This window comes from Rhinopithecus roxellana, chromosome 12, assembly GCF_007565055.1.
Source record: "Rhinopithecus roxellana isolate Shanxi Qingling chromosome 12, ASM756505v1, whole genome shotgun sequence".
Classification (NCBI taxonomy): domain Eukaryota; kingdom Metazoa; phylum Chordata; class Mammalia; order Primates; family Cercopithecidae; genus Rhinopithecus; species Rhinopithecus roxellana.
In genome coordinates this window covers 30594621-30610508 of record NC_044560.1, presented here as the reverse complement: position 1 = coordinate 30610508, position 15888 = coordinate 30594621, and the positions used below count along the sequence as shown (strand labels likewise).

The 15888-nt window shown below is 37.9% G+C and overlaps 1 protein-coding gene and 1 pseudogene across 1 annotated transcript in view; both read left to right on the top strand.

Moving 5' to 3' along the window:
• Positions 1 to 15560, top strand: part of LOC115900722 (zinc finger protein 728-like) — a 90267-nt gene extending 74707 nt beyond the window's left edge. Inside the window, 8 exon segments of the mRNA XM_030942317.1 lie at positions 2762 to 2886; positions 3777 to 3874; positions 13669 to 13930; positions 13932 to 14089; positions 14258 to 14386; positions 14467 to 15029; positions 15032 to 15520; positions 15522 to 15560. Coding sequence (XP_030798177.1) covers positions 2762 to 2886; positions 3777 to 3874; positions 13669 to 13930; positions 13932 to 14089; positions 14258 to 14386; positions 14467 to 15029; positions 15032 to 15520; positions 15522 to 15560 — 1863 coding nt within the window.
• LOC104679049 lies at positions 5538 to 5930 on the top strand (annotated as a pseudogene).
• Positions 15561 to 15888: the final 328 nt, after the last annotated feature.

Below are 15888 nucleotides of genomic sequence, written 5' to 3'. Positions count from 1 at the left end.
TAGGGACAGGACAGCATGGCCCACATTTCCATTACTGTAGCAGAAATTGCTGGTGCCTGTGTCAGGGGACGGCTCCTGAGGACAAAATACAGAAAAGCATATTTTTATCTCTGGAGCTACTCATTGTTTCTCAATCTCTTCTGCTGTAAAGGGCAGAAGTGGGTGGAGTTTCTGTGTCTTGGTTCTTCTGCCTGTGGATGTGGTGACAGCAGGTAGACCTGTGGTGCTGACACTTTTAAAGGCATGTTCTCAAGATTCAGGTATAATTTGTCCAGAGAATTTTATCTGAGAAATAATCCTAGAGAAGGAGGAGAAAGAGAAAAAAAAAAAATGGACTTTTTTTTTTTTTTCAGCTAAATATGTCTCAGATCAAGATCTGTGTCCACTCTGCTTCCTCCAGGAAACATGTTTGGTACTTGCAAACCTGTACTTCTCTACTTGTGCTTTTCCTCCCTAATGAGTTTGTCTTATCTACTTTAAAAAATTCTTACAATAATCAAAGTCTCTGAAAAATATATTTCTTCTATATACCAGAGCCTTCTCTACATTATGGCTTCTTATGTGCCATGCAGAAATCTCACTATGAGTTTATAATCTGCAATATTAAAAATGTCCTTTTGTGGCTGTTGAACATGGGAAGGTGTAGATACTCAAAATTCCTATTGGGGGGAAACCTGGGGATTTTGGTGAAGACAGAGAACATGTAATGTTCAGGTTTCATCTGTGTTCTTTTTTTTTTTTTGGAGACAGAGTCTCGCTCTGTCACCCAGGCTGGAGTGCAGTGGCCAGATCTCAGCTCACTGCAAGCTTCAAGCTTCGCCTCCCGGGTTCACGCCATTCTCCTGCCTCAGCCTGCCGAGTAGTTGGGACTACAGGTGCCTGCCACCTCGCCCAGCTAGTTTTTTGTATTTTTTAGTAGAGATGGGGTTTCACCATGTTAGCCAGGATGGTCTCGATCTCCTGACCTCGTGATCCGTCCATCTCGGCCTCCCAAAGTGCTGGGATTGCAGGCTTGAGCCACTGCGCCTGGCCTCATCTGTGTTCTTTATTATGTCTATGCAGTACAGGATTAAGAAAACACCCATTGAAGCAGTATGGTATTTATTACCGAGAAAATTATAAAAAAATTGATAGGAGGCCGGGCGCGGTGGCTCAAGCCTGTAATCCCAGCACTTTGGGAGGCCGAGACGGGCGGATCACGAGGTCAGGAGATCGAGACCATCCTGGCTAACACGGTGAAACCCCGTCTCTACTAAAAATACAAAAACTAGCCGGGCGAAGTGGCGGGCGCCTGTAGTCCCAGCTACTTGGGAGGCTGAGGCAGGAGAATGGCGTAAACTCGGGAGGCGGAGCTTGCAGTGAGCTGAGATCTGGCCACTGCACTCCAGTCCGGGCGACAGAGCGAGACTCCGCCTCAAAAAAAAAAAAAAAAAAAAAAATTGATAGGAGATAACTGCTCTTTACAGTGCTAAAGAAAGACTGTTTAAAATCACTGTTAAAAATTACAGAACATGGGAGATACCTGTATCTTGAACTTTCCATAAAACTAATGTTTCCTTATTTTTAAATTCAGACTGTAATTTACCTTTCAGGGGACAATATCTCAGCAGTAATGCTGTGTCCTTCTGGGTGCATCAGGACATTATAAAAGTTTGTTCTAGTGTAGTTGATGTTAATAAATCACTTAGTTGGTAAGCTCTCTGACACATTTTTTCACTATAGAATTAATTATTTTTCTCTTCATTGTTAAGTATCTTTATGCAGCTGATGTGAACAAACCACCACATTTAATCTGGCAGCTGCCCTTCTTTCTTAGGTTTCCTTTGCGTTTGTCTGTTTTCGGAAAATGAAGGCTCGCATATTTATTTACAAACCAGAAAAACACAGGCTCATTCAATTACTGGGTATTTGACAAAATAGTCTTTTTGGGCCAAAAACATTGGCATACTGATGAGCTTGTTAAAAATTCAGCAACTCAGACTTTATCCCTGATCTTCTGGAAAAAAAAAAAAAAAAAAAAAAATACTGCATTAACAGGATCTCCAGCTTATCGTACACGTTAAAATTTGAGTGATACCTTCTAACTCAACATGTCTATTCCATCTGAATAATATACAAAACTATGTCTTTTCCATCTGAAAAATACAATCTTTTTTTGTTTTTTTTTGAGATGGAGTTTCACTCTTGTTGCCCAGACTGGAGGGCAATGGCGCAATCTCAGCTCACCACAACCTCCGCCTCCTGGATTCAAGTGATTCTCCTGCCTCAACCTTCCAAGTAGCTAGAATTACAAGCACGAACCACCATGCTCAGCTAATTTTGTGTTTTTAGTAGGGACGGGGTTTCTCCATGTTGGTCAGACTGGTCTCAAACTCCCGACCTCAGGTGGTCTGCCCGCCTCTGTGTCCCAAAGTGCTGGGATTACAGGCATAAGCCACCATGCCTGCATGCAATTAATTCTGTATGATGTAAATATAGCACTCAAAATTGTACATGTGTTTATGCCCTTAATTTTATACTTTATTATCCAGAAAAATACTATATATACACTGATGTTATGAATATTATAACACTTTGTTTTCTCAGAGTTAGAGAATACATTAGAGAATATTTCTAGTTGAAAACTATTTTATTGAATTATTTCAGTCACTCTTAGAAGTCAGAACCAGCTCTCTTTACTCTCTCCATTTTACGTTGAGTCAAATTAAAAATTATGCCCATGACCACTTGGTAAATATGTGTGTTTGTGTGTATTTTCCAGGGATCGTTGACATTTTGGGATGTGGCCATAGAATTCTCTGTGGAGGAGTGGCAATGCCTGGACACTGCACAGCAGAATTTATATAGGAATGTGATGTTAGAGAACTACAGAAACCTGGTCTTCCTGGATGAGAATAACTTTAATATGTAATTCCTAGTGTACACTATAGGTTTCATTTTGCTGCAGACTTTATTGGCCTGAACAAAGGAGGATGAACGGGGGAATAAACACAAAGACGGCACCAGGGGTCTCCTTGCTGCTAGTGAACAAGGGCCCTGAACTTCTATAGCCCTTCATATTTATTGAGTAAAGGAGATAGGGAGAAGGGGGAGGTTGTGGTCGGCTACTTGACTTACTGACTGTATTCTTTAAACAGTACTCTCCAGATATTCTAGTAGATAACCTCAAGGAGCATGGCACCAGGGAGTGACTATCCTCAGTGTACCTTCTAGCGGCATGAACAGAAGCAAGATTGCCCACATTCTGCGTTCATGATAATCAGTTTGCTGTTTGATCATATAGCCTCCAGTGGAATGCTGAGTTGGTCACAGCCCTCAGGCTTTCGGCTCCCAACAACATTTCTCTTTTGTATAATTTCTTTTTGGTAATTTATGCTTTCAGATTTCTGTTTTCAAGAAAATCATAGGGATTTTTCCATAGAGAAAAAAATTTCAAAATGTTTCATCTTGACCTGAACTTACCACATTCTTGAGCTCCTCTGTGTCCTTCACTTTAGATTAATGGTAATTTCAAAATTTTACTGGCATAAAATATTATTGCTCACACTTTAAAATCTAATTGCCACCACCAATTTTTAATTCAGTAGTACCAGGTGATAAAATTAAGAACCTACAAAATTAGAGTATCTTCTAAGTATTTAGAAATTTCTGTTGTAATTTAGTATTTTGGGATAAATGTATTAGAATATTGTGTTACATCCTCTTTACAGAGCACATTACTAAGTTATTAATTGGAGAATATGAGCAAGATGCATGTTACTCATTTTTAATGAAACAGGTATTGCTGTCCCTAAGCCAAACCTGATCATTTTTCTGCAGCAAGGAAAAGAGCCCTGGAATATGAAGAGACATGAGATGGTGGAAGAATCCCCAGGTAGGTGAGAATGAATACAGCAGACAACATGGATGAGAGGTCCAAGGTCAAGGAGAAAGCCAGTCCTTAAAGTGATATGGGAAGCAGTGTTCCAAAAGAAACAGTTTCTGGAAAGCCTAATTTTTATTTTCATTTTTATTTTGAAATTTTCTCTCACACAGGGGCATCTTCTCTCTTATGCTTTTAAAATATCTAAGAATTCTTCTTTTCCTTCAGTAATCTTCCTTCAAGTTTACAGTGACAGCCAAAGTACTTTTCATGGCATACAAGAGAGTGCACAATCTGAGTTTTTTTGTTTTTGTTTTTCTGGACATGATATTTGCATAATTTTAAGGTACTCCATGTTAAACTGTCTTTTAAGTTCTCTTTTTCCATCGTCTCTGAAATATGTGAGAGTAGTGGTTTCTGTATTATTGGGTGTTCTTTGTTCATTTTTCTGCACATTTCATCCTGTTTTTCTTATAGTCTTGAAATATAGTTTGAAAATTGCTTTGGCTGTTCACAGTTTCTTGTAGTTTCATGTAAATTTTATGTTTGTGTTTTTCATTACTGTGAAAAAAAAACCACTGGAATATTGATAGTTTATTGAATCTAGAGATCACTTTGGATAATATGGCATTTTAACATTTATTCTTTGAATCGATAGACAAAATAAATTTATTTGTGTTCTCATTCTTCATTGATAAATCTTTCACTTGATAAGTTTTTCAGCTCAGTTAAATTTGTTCTCAGATATTTATTATTTTAGTGCTATTGTAAATAAGATTGTTTTCTTCCTCTATTTTACCAGATAGTTTAAGTGTATGGAATCATAACTTGTATGTTAATTTTATATTTTGGTAATTTAGTGAGTGTATTTATTAGTTTTAAAAGGTTTTAATGTACTGTTTATGGTTTTTTATAGAGAACATTGCATGATCTACAAGCAGCAATGTTTTACTTATTTGTCTTCAATTTCAATGACTTAAAAATTTTTTTGACTAATTTTTCTTCCACATACGTCAAGTGCTGTGTTAAAATAGAAGCACTGACAATGGGCACAATATACTTTTGCATTGTTGTCTTAATTTGAAGGAGCAAACACCTCAAAGTTTTGATAAACTGGTTTCAGAGGGTAAAAATTTCTTTTCTTGGGCCCCCAGGGTGATAGAATGCCTTTGGGTTTGTAGTAGAGTGGGGTTGTACCTTGGTCACAAGGCTGCTGGCTCAGCACTATGGTTGGCTTATTACAGGGGGCTTGGGTAATTGTAATTCCCATTTTGTTTTTGGACAGAGTAAATATCCTTCAGGACTTTGCTCAGTAAGGTAGACGCTAGGGCAGGTTTCTGCAGTCAGGTCTGCATATGGTGGGCTTTATATTAGGATGTGGATTAGTATGGCTTGTACTGAGTACCAGAGAGGATTTCTGACGTCACTGTGGGTTTCTACATAGGCGGAACTGGCCATGAACTGTGCCTTAGGAAGTGGAACTGAGTCATGGAACTGCTATTGGGACCAAGATCTGCAGGCCTGCCAGCATGGCTCTAAAAGGGTATCTCTCCAGGCCTCTGGAAGACCAAGACCTCTCACAGACTGTGGCTGGCTGGGAGGAGTTTGGGATGATTACAGAGTAAGTTCAAAATTCTCAGTGGGGCTCTTTCCGCCATCTTTCCGCGCCACCACAATGGTGCGCATGAATGTCCTCACTGATGCTCTCTGGAGCATCAACAATGCCGAAAAGAGAGGCAAAGGCCAGGTGCTTATTAGGCCATGCTCCAAAGTCATCGTCCGGTTTCTCACTGTGATGATGAAGCATGGTTACATTGGCGAATTTGAAATCATTGATGATCACAGAGCTGGGAAAATTGTTGTGAACCTTACAGACAGGCTAAACAAGTGTGGAGTGATCAGCCCCAGATCTGATGTGCAACTCAAAGATCTAGAAAAATGGCAGAATAACCTGCTTCCATCCCGCCGGTTTGGTTTCATTGTACTGACAACCTCAGCTGGCATCGTGGACCATAAAGATGCAAGACGAAAGCACACAGGAGGGAAAATCCTGGGATTCTTTTTCTAGGGATGTAATACATACATTTACAAATAAAATGCCTCATGGACAAAAAAAAAAAAAAAAAAACAATTCTCAGTGGGACGGAGTTGGGTGGGACGTTTTTTGGTCTGTAGTCAAGAGCAGGGATCCTGTAGTTTGCCACCTGAATGAAAGCTTGCCTTCTGAAAAGGGTGCTCCTTAATCTTGGGCTCAGCAAAGTTTCACAATTCCCTCCCTGGATCTCAAAGCTCTCTTAAAGGCACTTATTTCTGAGATGGGGTCTCACTGCATAACCCAGGTTGGTCGTAAAATTTTGGCCTGAAGCAATTCTCCAATCTTACTGTACCATGTAGCTGTCATTACAGATGGTAACCATGATGCCTGGTTCTCTCATTAAGACATTTTTGTCATGGATGACTGACAAACTTTCTTGCTGTTGGGGGTTTAAGCAAATAGGGCACCTTTTTCTTTTTATCTGCTTCTAAGAGTGTAAAATGCTTTATATCTATCTATCTCTTACAATCTTTGTCTTTTTGAGGCTAACTCATTTTGCATAATGTTATCAAGATTTATCTTCATAATTGGTAGAATATTTTCTACTTTTTGAAAACTGAGTGATATTCCAGTATTTTAATTTTTTTTTTTTTTTTTTTTGAGACAGAGTCTCACTCTGTTGCCCAGGCTGGAGTGCAGTGGCGCAATCTAGGCTCACTGCAAGTCCCGCCTCCCGGGATCACGCCATTCTCCTGCCTCAGCCTCCTGAGTAGCTGGGACTATAGGCGCCCGCCACCTCACCCGGCTAGTTTTTTGTATTTTTTAGTAGAGACGGGGTTTCACTGTGTTAGCCAGGATGGTCTCGATCTCCTGACCTCGTGATCCACCCATCTCGGCCTCCCAAAGTGCTGGGATTACAGGCTTGAGCCACCGGGCCCGGCAGTAGTTCAAATTGTATTTACTGAATGATTTGGTGACAGAAATTTGCATTGCCTTTACCTATTAGCTTATAGTAATAATTACTGCTATGTAAATGACTCCTCATATGACCATACATGTTAAAGTATATATATGTGTTGCATTCTATTTCATTAGTCTACCTTTCATCATTATACCAGATTCTTTTAATTCTGTAGCTTTGTGATGTCTTTTGAAATCAGGAACTTTAATGCCTGCAACATTGCTTTATTATTATTATTATTTTAAGATGGTTGGGAACTTTACTGTCTTTTGAGATTTTATATATTTTTGGGGTTGCTGTTTCTGTTTCTTCAAAAATACAATGAGAAATTTGAAAAACATTTTATTAAATTTGTAGATTACATTGACCAGGATGAACATCTTTACAATAGTAACTGTTACAGCCTTTGTATAAGAGTGTGCTTGAGTGTTTTGTTAAATTCCTATGTGTATATATATAGGTTTTTTTTTTTTTTTAGACAGTCTTGCTCTATCTCCAGGCTGGAGTGCAGTGGCACAATCTGGGCTCACTGCAACCTCTGCCTCCCGGGTTCAAGCGATTCCTTTCCCTCAGCCTCCTGAGTAGCTGGGACTACAGGTGCGTGCCACCAAGCCTGACTAGTTTTTCACATTTTGGTAGAGACAGGGTTTCACACTGTTAGCCAGAATGGTCTTGATCTCCTGACCTCGTGATCCACCCACCTCAGCCTCCCAAACTGCTGGGATTATAGGCGTGAGTCACCATGTTTGGCATTTTTTTTTTTTCAGGTTTTTTCTATTACTGTTGTATACTTGTATTCGTATTTAGTCATAGAAAATAAATCATAAAATTTCAGTTTTAAAAAACTTGGTAAGACTTCTTTTTTGGCCCAAGAGGCAGTCTATCAAGAAATATGTTGCATGAGCTATTGAGAAGGGTGTGTATCCTGATGTTGAGGAGTGTTCTCTATACCTCTGTCAGATATAGTTGTTTCATACCACTTTTAAGTAGTCTGTTTCCTTATTAATATTGTTTTGATTTTTTAAAATTATACTTTAAATTCTGCAGTACATGTGCAGAACGTGCAGGTTTGTTACATAAGTATGCACGTGCTATGGTGGTTTGCTGTACCCATCAACCTGTTATCTACATTAGGTATTTCTCGTAATGTTATTCATCCACTAGCCTCCCATCCCGCCACAGGCCCCGGTGTGTAATATTCCCCTTCCTGTGTCCCTGTGTTGTCATTTTTCACCTCCCACTTATGAGTGAGAACATGCTGTGTTTGGTTTTCTGTTCTTGTGTTAGTTTGCTGAGAATGATGGTTTCCAGCTTTATCCATGTCTCTGCAAAGGACATGAACTCATCCTTTTTTATGGCTGCATACTGTTCCGTGTATGTGCCACATTTTCTTTATCTAGTCTATTACTAATGGGCATTTGGGTTGGTTCCAAGTCTTTGCTATTGTGAATAGTGCTGCAATAAACATATGTGTGCGTGTGTCTTTATAGTAGAATGATTTATAATTTTTTGAGTATATACCCAGTAATGGAATTGCTGGGTCAAATGGTATTTCTAGTTCTAGATCCTTGAGAAATTGCCACATTGTCTTCCACAATCGCTGAACTAATTTACACTCCAGCCATCAGTGAAAAGCATTCCTACTTCTCCACATCTTCTCCAGCATCTGTTGTTTCCTGACTTTTTAATGATCACCATTCTAACTGGGATGAAATGGTATCTCCTTGTGGTTTTCATTTGCATTTCTCTAATGACCCATGATGATGAGCTTTTTTTCATATGCTTGTTGGCCACATAAAGATCTTTTTTTGAGAAGTATCTGTTCATATCCTTTGCCCACTTTTTGATTTTTCTTTCTTGTAAATTTGTTTAACTTCTTTATGGATCCTGGATATTAGCCCTTTGTCAGATGGATAGATTGGAAGATTTTTCTCCCATTCTGTAGGTTGCCTGTTCACTCTGATAGTTTCTTTGGCTATGCAGAAGCTCTTTAGTTTAATTAGCTGCTATTTGTCAATTTGGCTTTTGTTGCCATTGCTTTTGGTGTTTTAGTTATGAAGTCTTTGCCCATGCCTGTGTCCTGAATGGCGTTGTCTAGGTTTTCTTCTAGGGTTTTTATGGTTTGGAGTGTTACATTTAAGTCTGTAATCCATCTTGAGTTAATTTTTCTGTAAGGTGTAAGGAAGGGGTCCAGTTACAGTTTTCTGAATATGGCTAGCCAGTTTTTTCAATACCATTTATTAAATAGGGAATCCTTTCCCCATTGCTTGTTTTTTTCAGGTTTGTCAAAGATCAGATGGTTGTAGATGTGTGGTGTTATTTCTGAGGCCTCTGTTCTGTTCCATTGATCTGTATATCTGTTTTGATACCAGTACCATACTGTTTTGATTACTATAGCCTTGTAGTATAGTTTGAAGTCAGGTAGCATGATGCCTCCAGCTTTGTTCTTTTTGCTAGGGATTGTCTTGGCTATATGAGATTTTTTCTGGTTCCGTATTAAATTTAGTTTTTTTCAAAATCTGTGAAGGAAGGTAGTGGTAGCTTGATGGGGCTAGCATTGAATCTGTAAATCACTTTGGGCAGTATGGCCATTTTCACGATATCAATTCTTCCTATCCATGAGCATGGAATGTTCTTCCATTTGTTTGTGTCTTCTTTTATTTTGTTGAGCAGTGGTTTGTAGTTCTCCTTGAAGAAGTCCTTCACTTTCCTTGACAGTTGTATTCCTGGGTGTTTTATTCTCTTTGTAGCAATTGTGAATGGGAGGTGAGTCATGATTTGGCTCTCTTTCTATTATTGGTGTATAGGAATGCTTGTGATTTTTGCACATTGATTTTGTATCCTGAGAGTTTGTTGAAGTTGTTTATCAACTTAAAGAGATTTTGGGCTGAGACAGTGGGGTTTTCTAAATATACAATCATGTCATTTGCAAACAGAGAGAATTTGACTTCCTTTTTTCGTATTTGAATACCCATTATTTATTTTTCTTGCCTGCTTGTCCTCACCAGAACTTCCAATACTATGCTGAATGGGAGTGGTGAGAGAGGGCATCCTTGTCTTGTGCCGGTTTTCAAAGGGAATGCTTCTGGTTTTTGCCCATTCAGTATGATATTATTTGTGGGTTTGTCATAAATAGCTCTTATTATTTTGAGATATATTCCATCAATACCTAGTTTATTGAGAGTTTTTAGCATGAAGGGGTGTTGAATTTTGTCAAAGGCCTTTTCTGCATCTATTGAGATAATCATGTGGTTTTTGTCATTGGTTCTGTTTATGTGATGGATTATATTTATTGATTTGCATATGTTGAACCACCCTTGCATCCCAGGGATGAAGCCGACTTGATCATGGTAGATAAGCTTTTTGATGTGCTGCTGTATTCAGTTTGCCAGTATTTTATCGAGGATTTTTGCATCCATGTTCATCAGGGATATTGGCTTGACATTTTTTTGCTGTTGTTGTGTCTCTGCCAGGTTTTTGTATCAGGATGATGCTGGCCTCATAAAATGAGTTAGGGAGGCTTCCCTCTTTTTCTATTGTTTGGAATAGTTTCAGAAAGAATAGGATCAATTCTTCTTTGTACCTCTGGTAGAATTCAGCTGTGAATCCATCAGGTTCTGGACATTTTTTATTGGTAGGCTAATAATTACTGTCTCAGCTTCAGAACTTGTTATTGGCCTCTTCAGGATGTATTTTATTTTTATTTTTTGAAGGGTTTTCTTTGTGTCTCTCTCTCCTTCTGTTCTGTTCTTAGTTATTTGTTATCTTCTGCTAGGGTTTGAATTTGTTTGTTCTTGCTTCTCTAGTTCTTTTAATTGTGATTTTAGCATGTCTATTTTAGATCGTTCCTGCTTTCTCTTGTGGGCATTTAGTGCTGTAAATTTTCCTCTAGACACTCCTTTGTGTCCCAGAGATTCTGGTATTTTGTGTCTTTGTTCTCATTGGATTCAAAGAACTTTTTAATTTCTGCTTTCATTTAATTATTTTCTCTGTAGTCATTCAGGAGCAGGTTGTTCAGTTTCCATGTAGTTGTGTGGTTTTGAGTGAGTTTCTTAATCCTGAGTTCTAATTTGATTGCTCTGTGGTCTGAGAGACTGTTTGTTATGATTTCCATTCTTTTATATTTGCTGAGGAGTGTTTTGCTTCCAATTATGTGGTCAGTTTTAGAATAAGTGTGATGTGGTGCTAAGAAGAATGTGTATTCTGTCGATTTGGGGTAAAGAGTTCTGTAGATGTCTATTAGGTCTGCTTGGTCCAGAGTTGAGTTCACATCCTGAATATGCTTGTTAGTTTTCTGTCTCATTGATCAGGCTAATATTGACAGTAGGGTGTTAAAGTCTCCCACTATTGTAGTGTGGGAATCTATGTTTCTTTGTAGGTCCCTAATAACTTGCTTTATGATTCTAGGTGCTCCTGTATTGGGTGCATATATATTTAGGATAGTTAACTCTTGTTGTTGCATTCACCCCTTTACCATTATGTAATGCCCATCTTTGTCTCTTTTGATCTTTGTTGGTTTATCTTCTGTTTGATCAGAGACTGGGATTGCAACCCCAGGTTTTTATTTTATTTTATTTTATTTTATTTTCTGCTTTCCATTTGCTTGGTTAAATATTCCTCCATCCATTTATTTTGAGTCTTTATGTGTCTTTGCACATGAGATGGGTCTCTTGAATACAGCATTTAGCTGGATCTTGACTCTATTCAATTTGCCAGTCTGTGTCTTTTAATTGGAGCATTTAGCCCTTGTATTTAAGGTTAATATTGTTATGTGTGAATTTGATCCTGTCATTATGATGCTAGCTGGTTATTTTGCCCATTAGTTGATGCAGTTTCTTCATAGTGTCGATGGTCTTTAACAATTTGGTATGTTTTTGCAGTGGCTGGTACTAGTTGTTCCTTTGTGTGTTTCGTGCTTCCTTCAGGAGTTCTTGTAAGGCAGGCAGGTCTCTCAGCATTTGCTTGTCTGTAAAGGATTTTATTTCTCCTTCGCTTATGAAACTTAGTTTAGTTGGATATGAAATTCTGGGTTGAAAATTACTTTCTTTAAGAATGTTGAATATTGGCTCCCCACTCTCTACTGGCTTGTAGGGTTTCTGCAGAGAGATCCACTGTTAGTCTGATGGGCTTCCATTTGTGGGTAACCCGACCTTTGTCTCTGACTGCCCTCAATACTTTTTTCTTCATTTCAACCTTGGTGAATCTGACGATTATGTATCTTGGGGTTGCTCTTCTCGAGGAGTATCTTTGTGGTGTTCTCTGTGTTTCCTGAATTTGAATGTTGTCCTGTCTTGCTAGGTTGGGGATGTTCTCCTGGATGATATTTTGAAGACTGTTTTCCAATTTGATTCCATTCTCCCTGTCACTTTGAGGTACCCCAATCAAACATAGATTTGGTCTTTTCACATAGTCCCATATTTCTTGGAGACTTTGTTCATTTCTTTTTATTCTTTTTTCTCTAATCTTGTCTTCTTGCTTTATTTCATTAAGAGAAAAGAGAAGAAAGGAGATCAGAGATCTTTAATATCTGATCTCCTTTCTCTGCTTTATCGATTCATCTATTGATACTTGTGCATGCTTCACAAAGTTCTCATACTGTGTTTTTCATCTCCATCAGGTCATTTATGTTTTTCTCTAAACTGGTTCTTCCTGTTAGCAATTCGTCTAACCATGTCATAAGACTGTGTTTGCAAATCACTTTTATCCTGGAGCTCCCAAGATTCTCTTTTTGTCTGTAACTATTGAAATTGTGATTATAAATATGTTTTTGTTATAAATATATTTGTATGTATTGTAATTTGCTTTTTGAGCTTATTTTTACATTTTTTTCTTAATTTTAGAATCTTTCAGTTACTTCTTTTTGTATTTTATCACCACAATTTAGATATTTTTGTTCTTATCCTCATTTTTCTAACTTTTTATAGTCTTTTGTGTTCCTGTTTCATGCATTGAGTATTATTCCATTTTAAAAATTAGTGTATAAATTTTTAATGGTTTCTTTCTGAAATTTTTATAATATTTGTGGTGGGATTATATTGCCCTATTTTGTATAGATTGTAATCTTTGAGATTTGGACATTTAAAAAGGTTACCTGTCACAAAATTTATAATGTGGCTTTCTCCTGGCATAGTCAGAAAACAATGGTCTTGACTAGAGATTGTGTGGGTCTGTCAAACATGTTCTTCAGATTTGTCTTGTGTGAAATTTTGTGCTTACTTTTAGTTTAAAGAGATTATGTTTCTTCTGAAAAGTAATTACCTGGTACACCTGTTCTCTCTCTGCAGCACTGCAGTGCTCTGCTGCAGTGTGTTTACCTTTGGTCTCAGCAGACTCAAACTGCCATTTGAAAGTATACCATCATTTATTTCAGCAGTTTATGTCATGGGAGACAGAAACCAGTGTGTGGAAAGCCCAGTAGAAGACAGAAATTAAATTGTACATGCCAATATTTTACTGTCCTTTAAAAAAAACAGAATTTGCAATTTACTTCTGACGGGACTAGGTAATACTGAGGAACAGAAAGAGTTGTAATGGGTAAATTTAACAAACTTTTCTTTTTGTGTGTGTGGTTCTTTGCATTGGGTTTAATTCAGACACTGTACACACTTAACTCATGTATAAATTATCCACATATGTATTTTGGTCTGTATGTTTTCATTACATTTATATGTCTGTGACCAATTACAGCCTGTGTCATATTGCAATGTCATCTTGCTTATGTAGTTTGAATAATTGTATAGGTTAGATTTGGAAACTGTGTTTATCTGAGTCTAATAAGTGGACTAATTTGTTATTTTTATTTCTTTTCAGTTATATATTCTCATTTTGCTCAACACCTTTGGCCAGAGCAGGGCATAGAAGATTCTCTCCGAAAAGTGATATTGAGAAGATCCAAAAAATGTGGGCCTGAGAATTTACAGTTAAAAATCGGTTGTACCAATGTGGATGAGTGTAAGGTGCACAAAAAAGTTTATAATAAGCTTAACCAGAGTTTGACAACTACACAGAGCAAAGTATTTCAATGTGGCAAATATGCAAACGTCTTTCATAAATGTTCAAATTCTAAAAGACATAAGGCATACTGGAAAGAAGCTTTTGAAATGTAAGGAATATGTCAGATCATTTTGCATGCGTTCACACCTATCTCAACATAAAAGAATTTATACTAGAGAGAATTCCTACAAATGTGAAGAAGATGGCAAAGACTTTAACTAGTCCTCAACCCTTACTTATAAGAAAATTCATACTGGAGAGAAACCCTACAAATGTGAAGAATGTGGCAAGGCCTTCAGCTGGCCCTCAAGCCTTACTGAACACAAGAGAATTCATGCTGGAGAGAAACCGAACAAATGCAAAGAATGTGGCAAAGCCTTTAAGTGGTCCTCAACACTTGCTAAACATAAGAAAATTCATACTGGAGAGAAACCCTACAAATGTGAAGAATGTGGCAAATCCTTTAGTACGTTCTCAATCCTTACTAAACATAAGGTGATTCATACTGGAGAGAAACACTACGAATGTGAAGAATGTGACAAAGTCTTTAGCTGGTCTTCAGGCCTTGCTGCACATAGGCAATTCATGCTCGGGAGAAACTCTACAAATGTGAAGAATGTGGCAAAGCCTTTAAGTGGTCCTCAAACCTTTTGGAACATAAGAGAATTCATGTTGAAGAGAAACCCTACAAATGTGAAGAATGTGGCAAAGCCTTTAAGTGGTCCTCAAACCTTTTGGAACATAAGAGAATTCATGTTGAAGAGAAACCCTACAAATGTGAAGAATGTGGCAAAGCCTTTAAGTGGTCCTCAAACCTTATGGAACATAGGAGAATTCATATTGGAGAGAAACCCTACAAATGTGAAGAATGTGGCAAAGCCTTCAGTAAGGTCGCATACCTAACTAAACATAAGGTAATTCATACTGGAGAGAAACCCTACAAATGTGAAGAATGTGGCAAAGCCTTCAGCTGGCCCTCAAGCCTTATTGAACATAAGAGAAATCATGCTGGAGAGAAACCCTACAAATGTGAAGAATGTGGCATAGCTTTTAACTGTTTCTTAACCCTTACTAAACATAAGGTGATTCATACTGGAGAGAAACCCTACAGATGTGAAGAATGTGGCAAAGCCTTTAGTACGTTCTCAATCCTTACTAAACATAAGGTAATTCATACTTGAGAGAGAAACACTACAAATGTGAAGAATGTGACAAAGTCTTTAGTTGGTCCTCAAGCCTTGCTACACATAAGGCGATTCATGCTGGAGAGAAACTCTACAAATGTGAAGAATGTGGCAAAGCCTTTAAATGGTCCTCAAACCTTGTGGAACGTAAGAGAATTCATATTGGAGAGAAACCCTACAAATGTGAAGAATGTGGCAAAGCCTTTAAGTGGTCCTCAAACCTTGTGGAACGTAAGAGAATTCATATTGGAGAGAAACCCTACAAATGTGAAGAATGTGGCAAAACCTTCAGTAAGGTCACAAACCTAATTAAACATAAGGTAATTCATACTGGAGAGAAACCCTACAAATGTGAAGAACGTGGCAAAGCCTTTAGCTGGGTCTCAGTCTTCAACCAACATAAGAAAGTTCATGCTGGAAAGAAATTCTACAAATGTGAAGAATGTGGTAAAGACTTCAACCAATCCTCACACCTTACTACTCATAAAGAGAATTCATGCTGGAGGAAAAACCCTACAAATGTGAAAAATGTGGCAAAACTTTCAATTAGTTCTCAACCCTTACTGAACGTAAGGGAATTTATACAGAAGGGAAACCCTACAAATGTGAAGAATGTGACAGATTTTTTAACTGTTCCTCAAGCCTTACTAAACATAAGGTAATTCATACTGCAGGGAATTCCTACAATTGTGTGGAATGTGGCAAAGCCTTTAACCAGTCCTTAAGGCTTACCAGATATAAGACAACTCATAGTGGAGAGAAACCATACACGTGTGAAGAATGTGGGAAAGCCTCTAACAGATCCTCAATTCTTAACAGACACAGGCTAATTCATACTAGAGAGAAACTACAA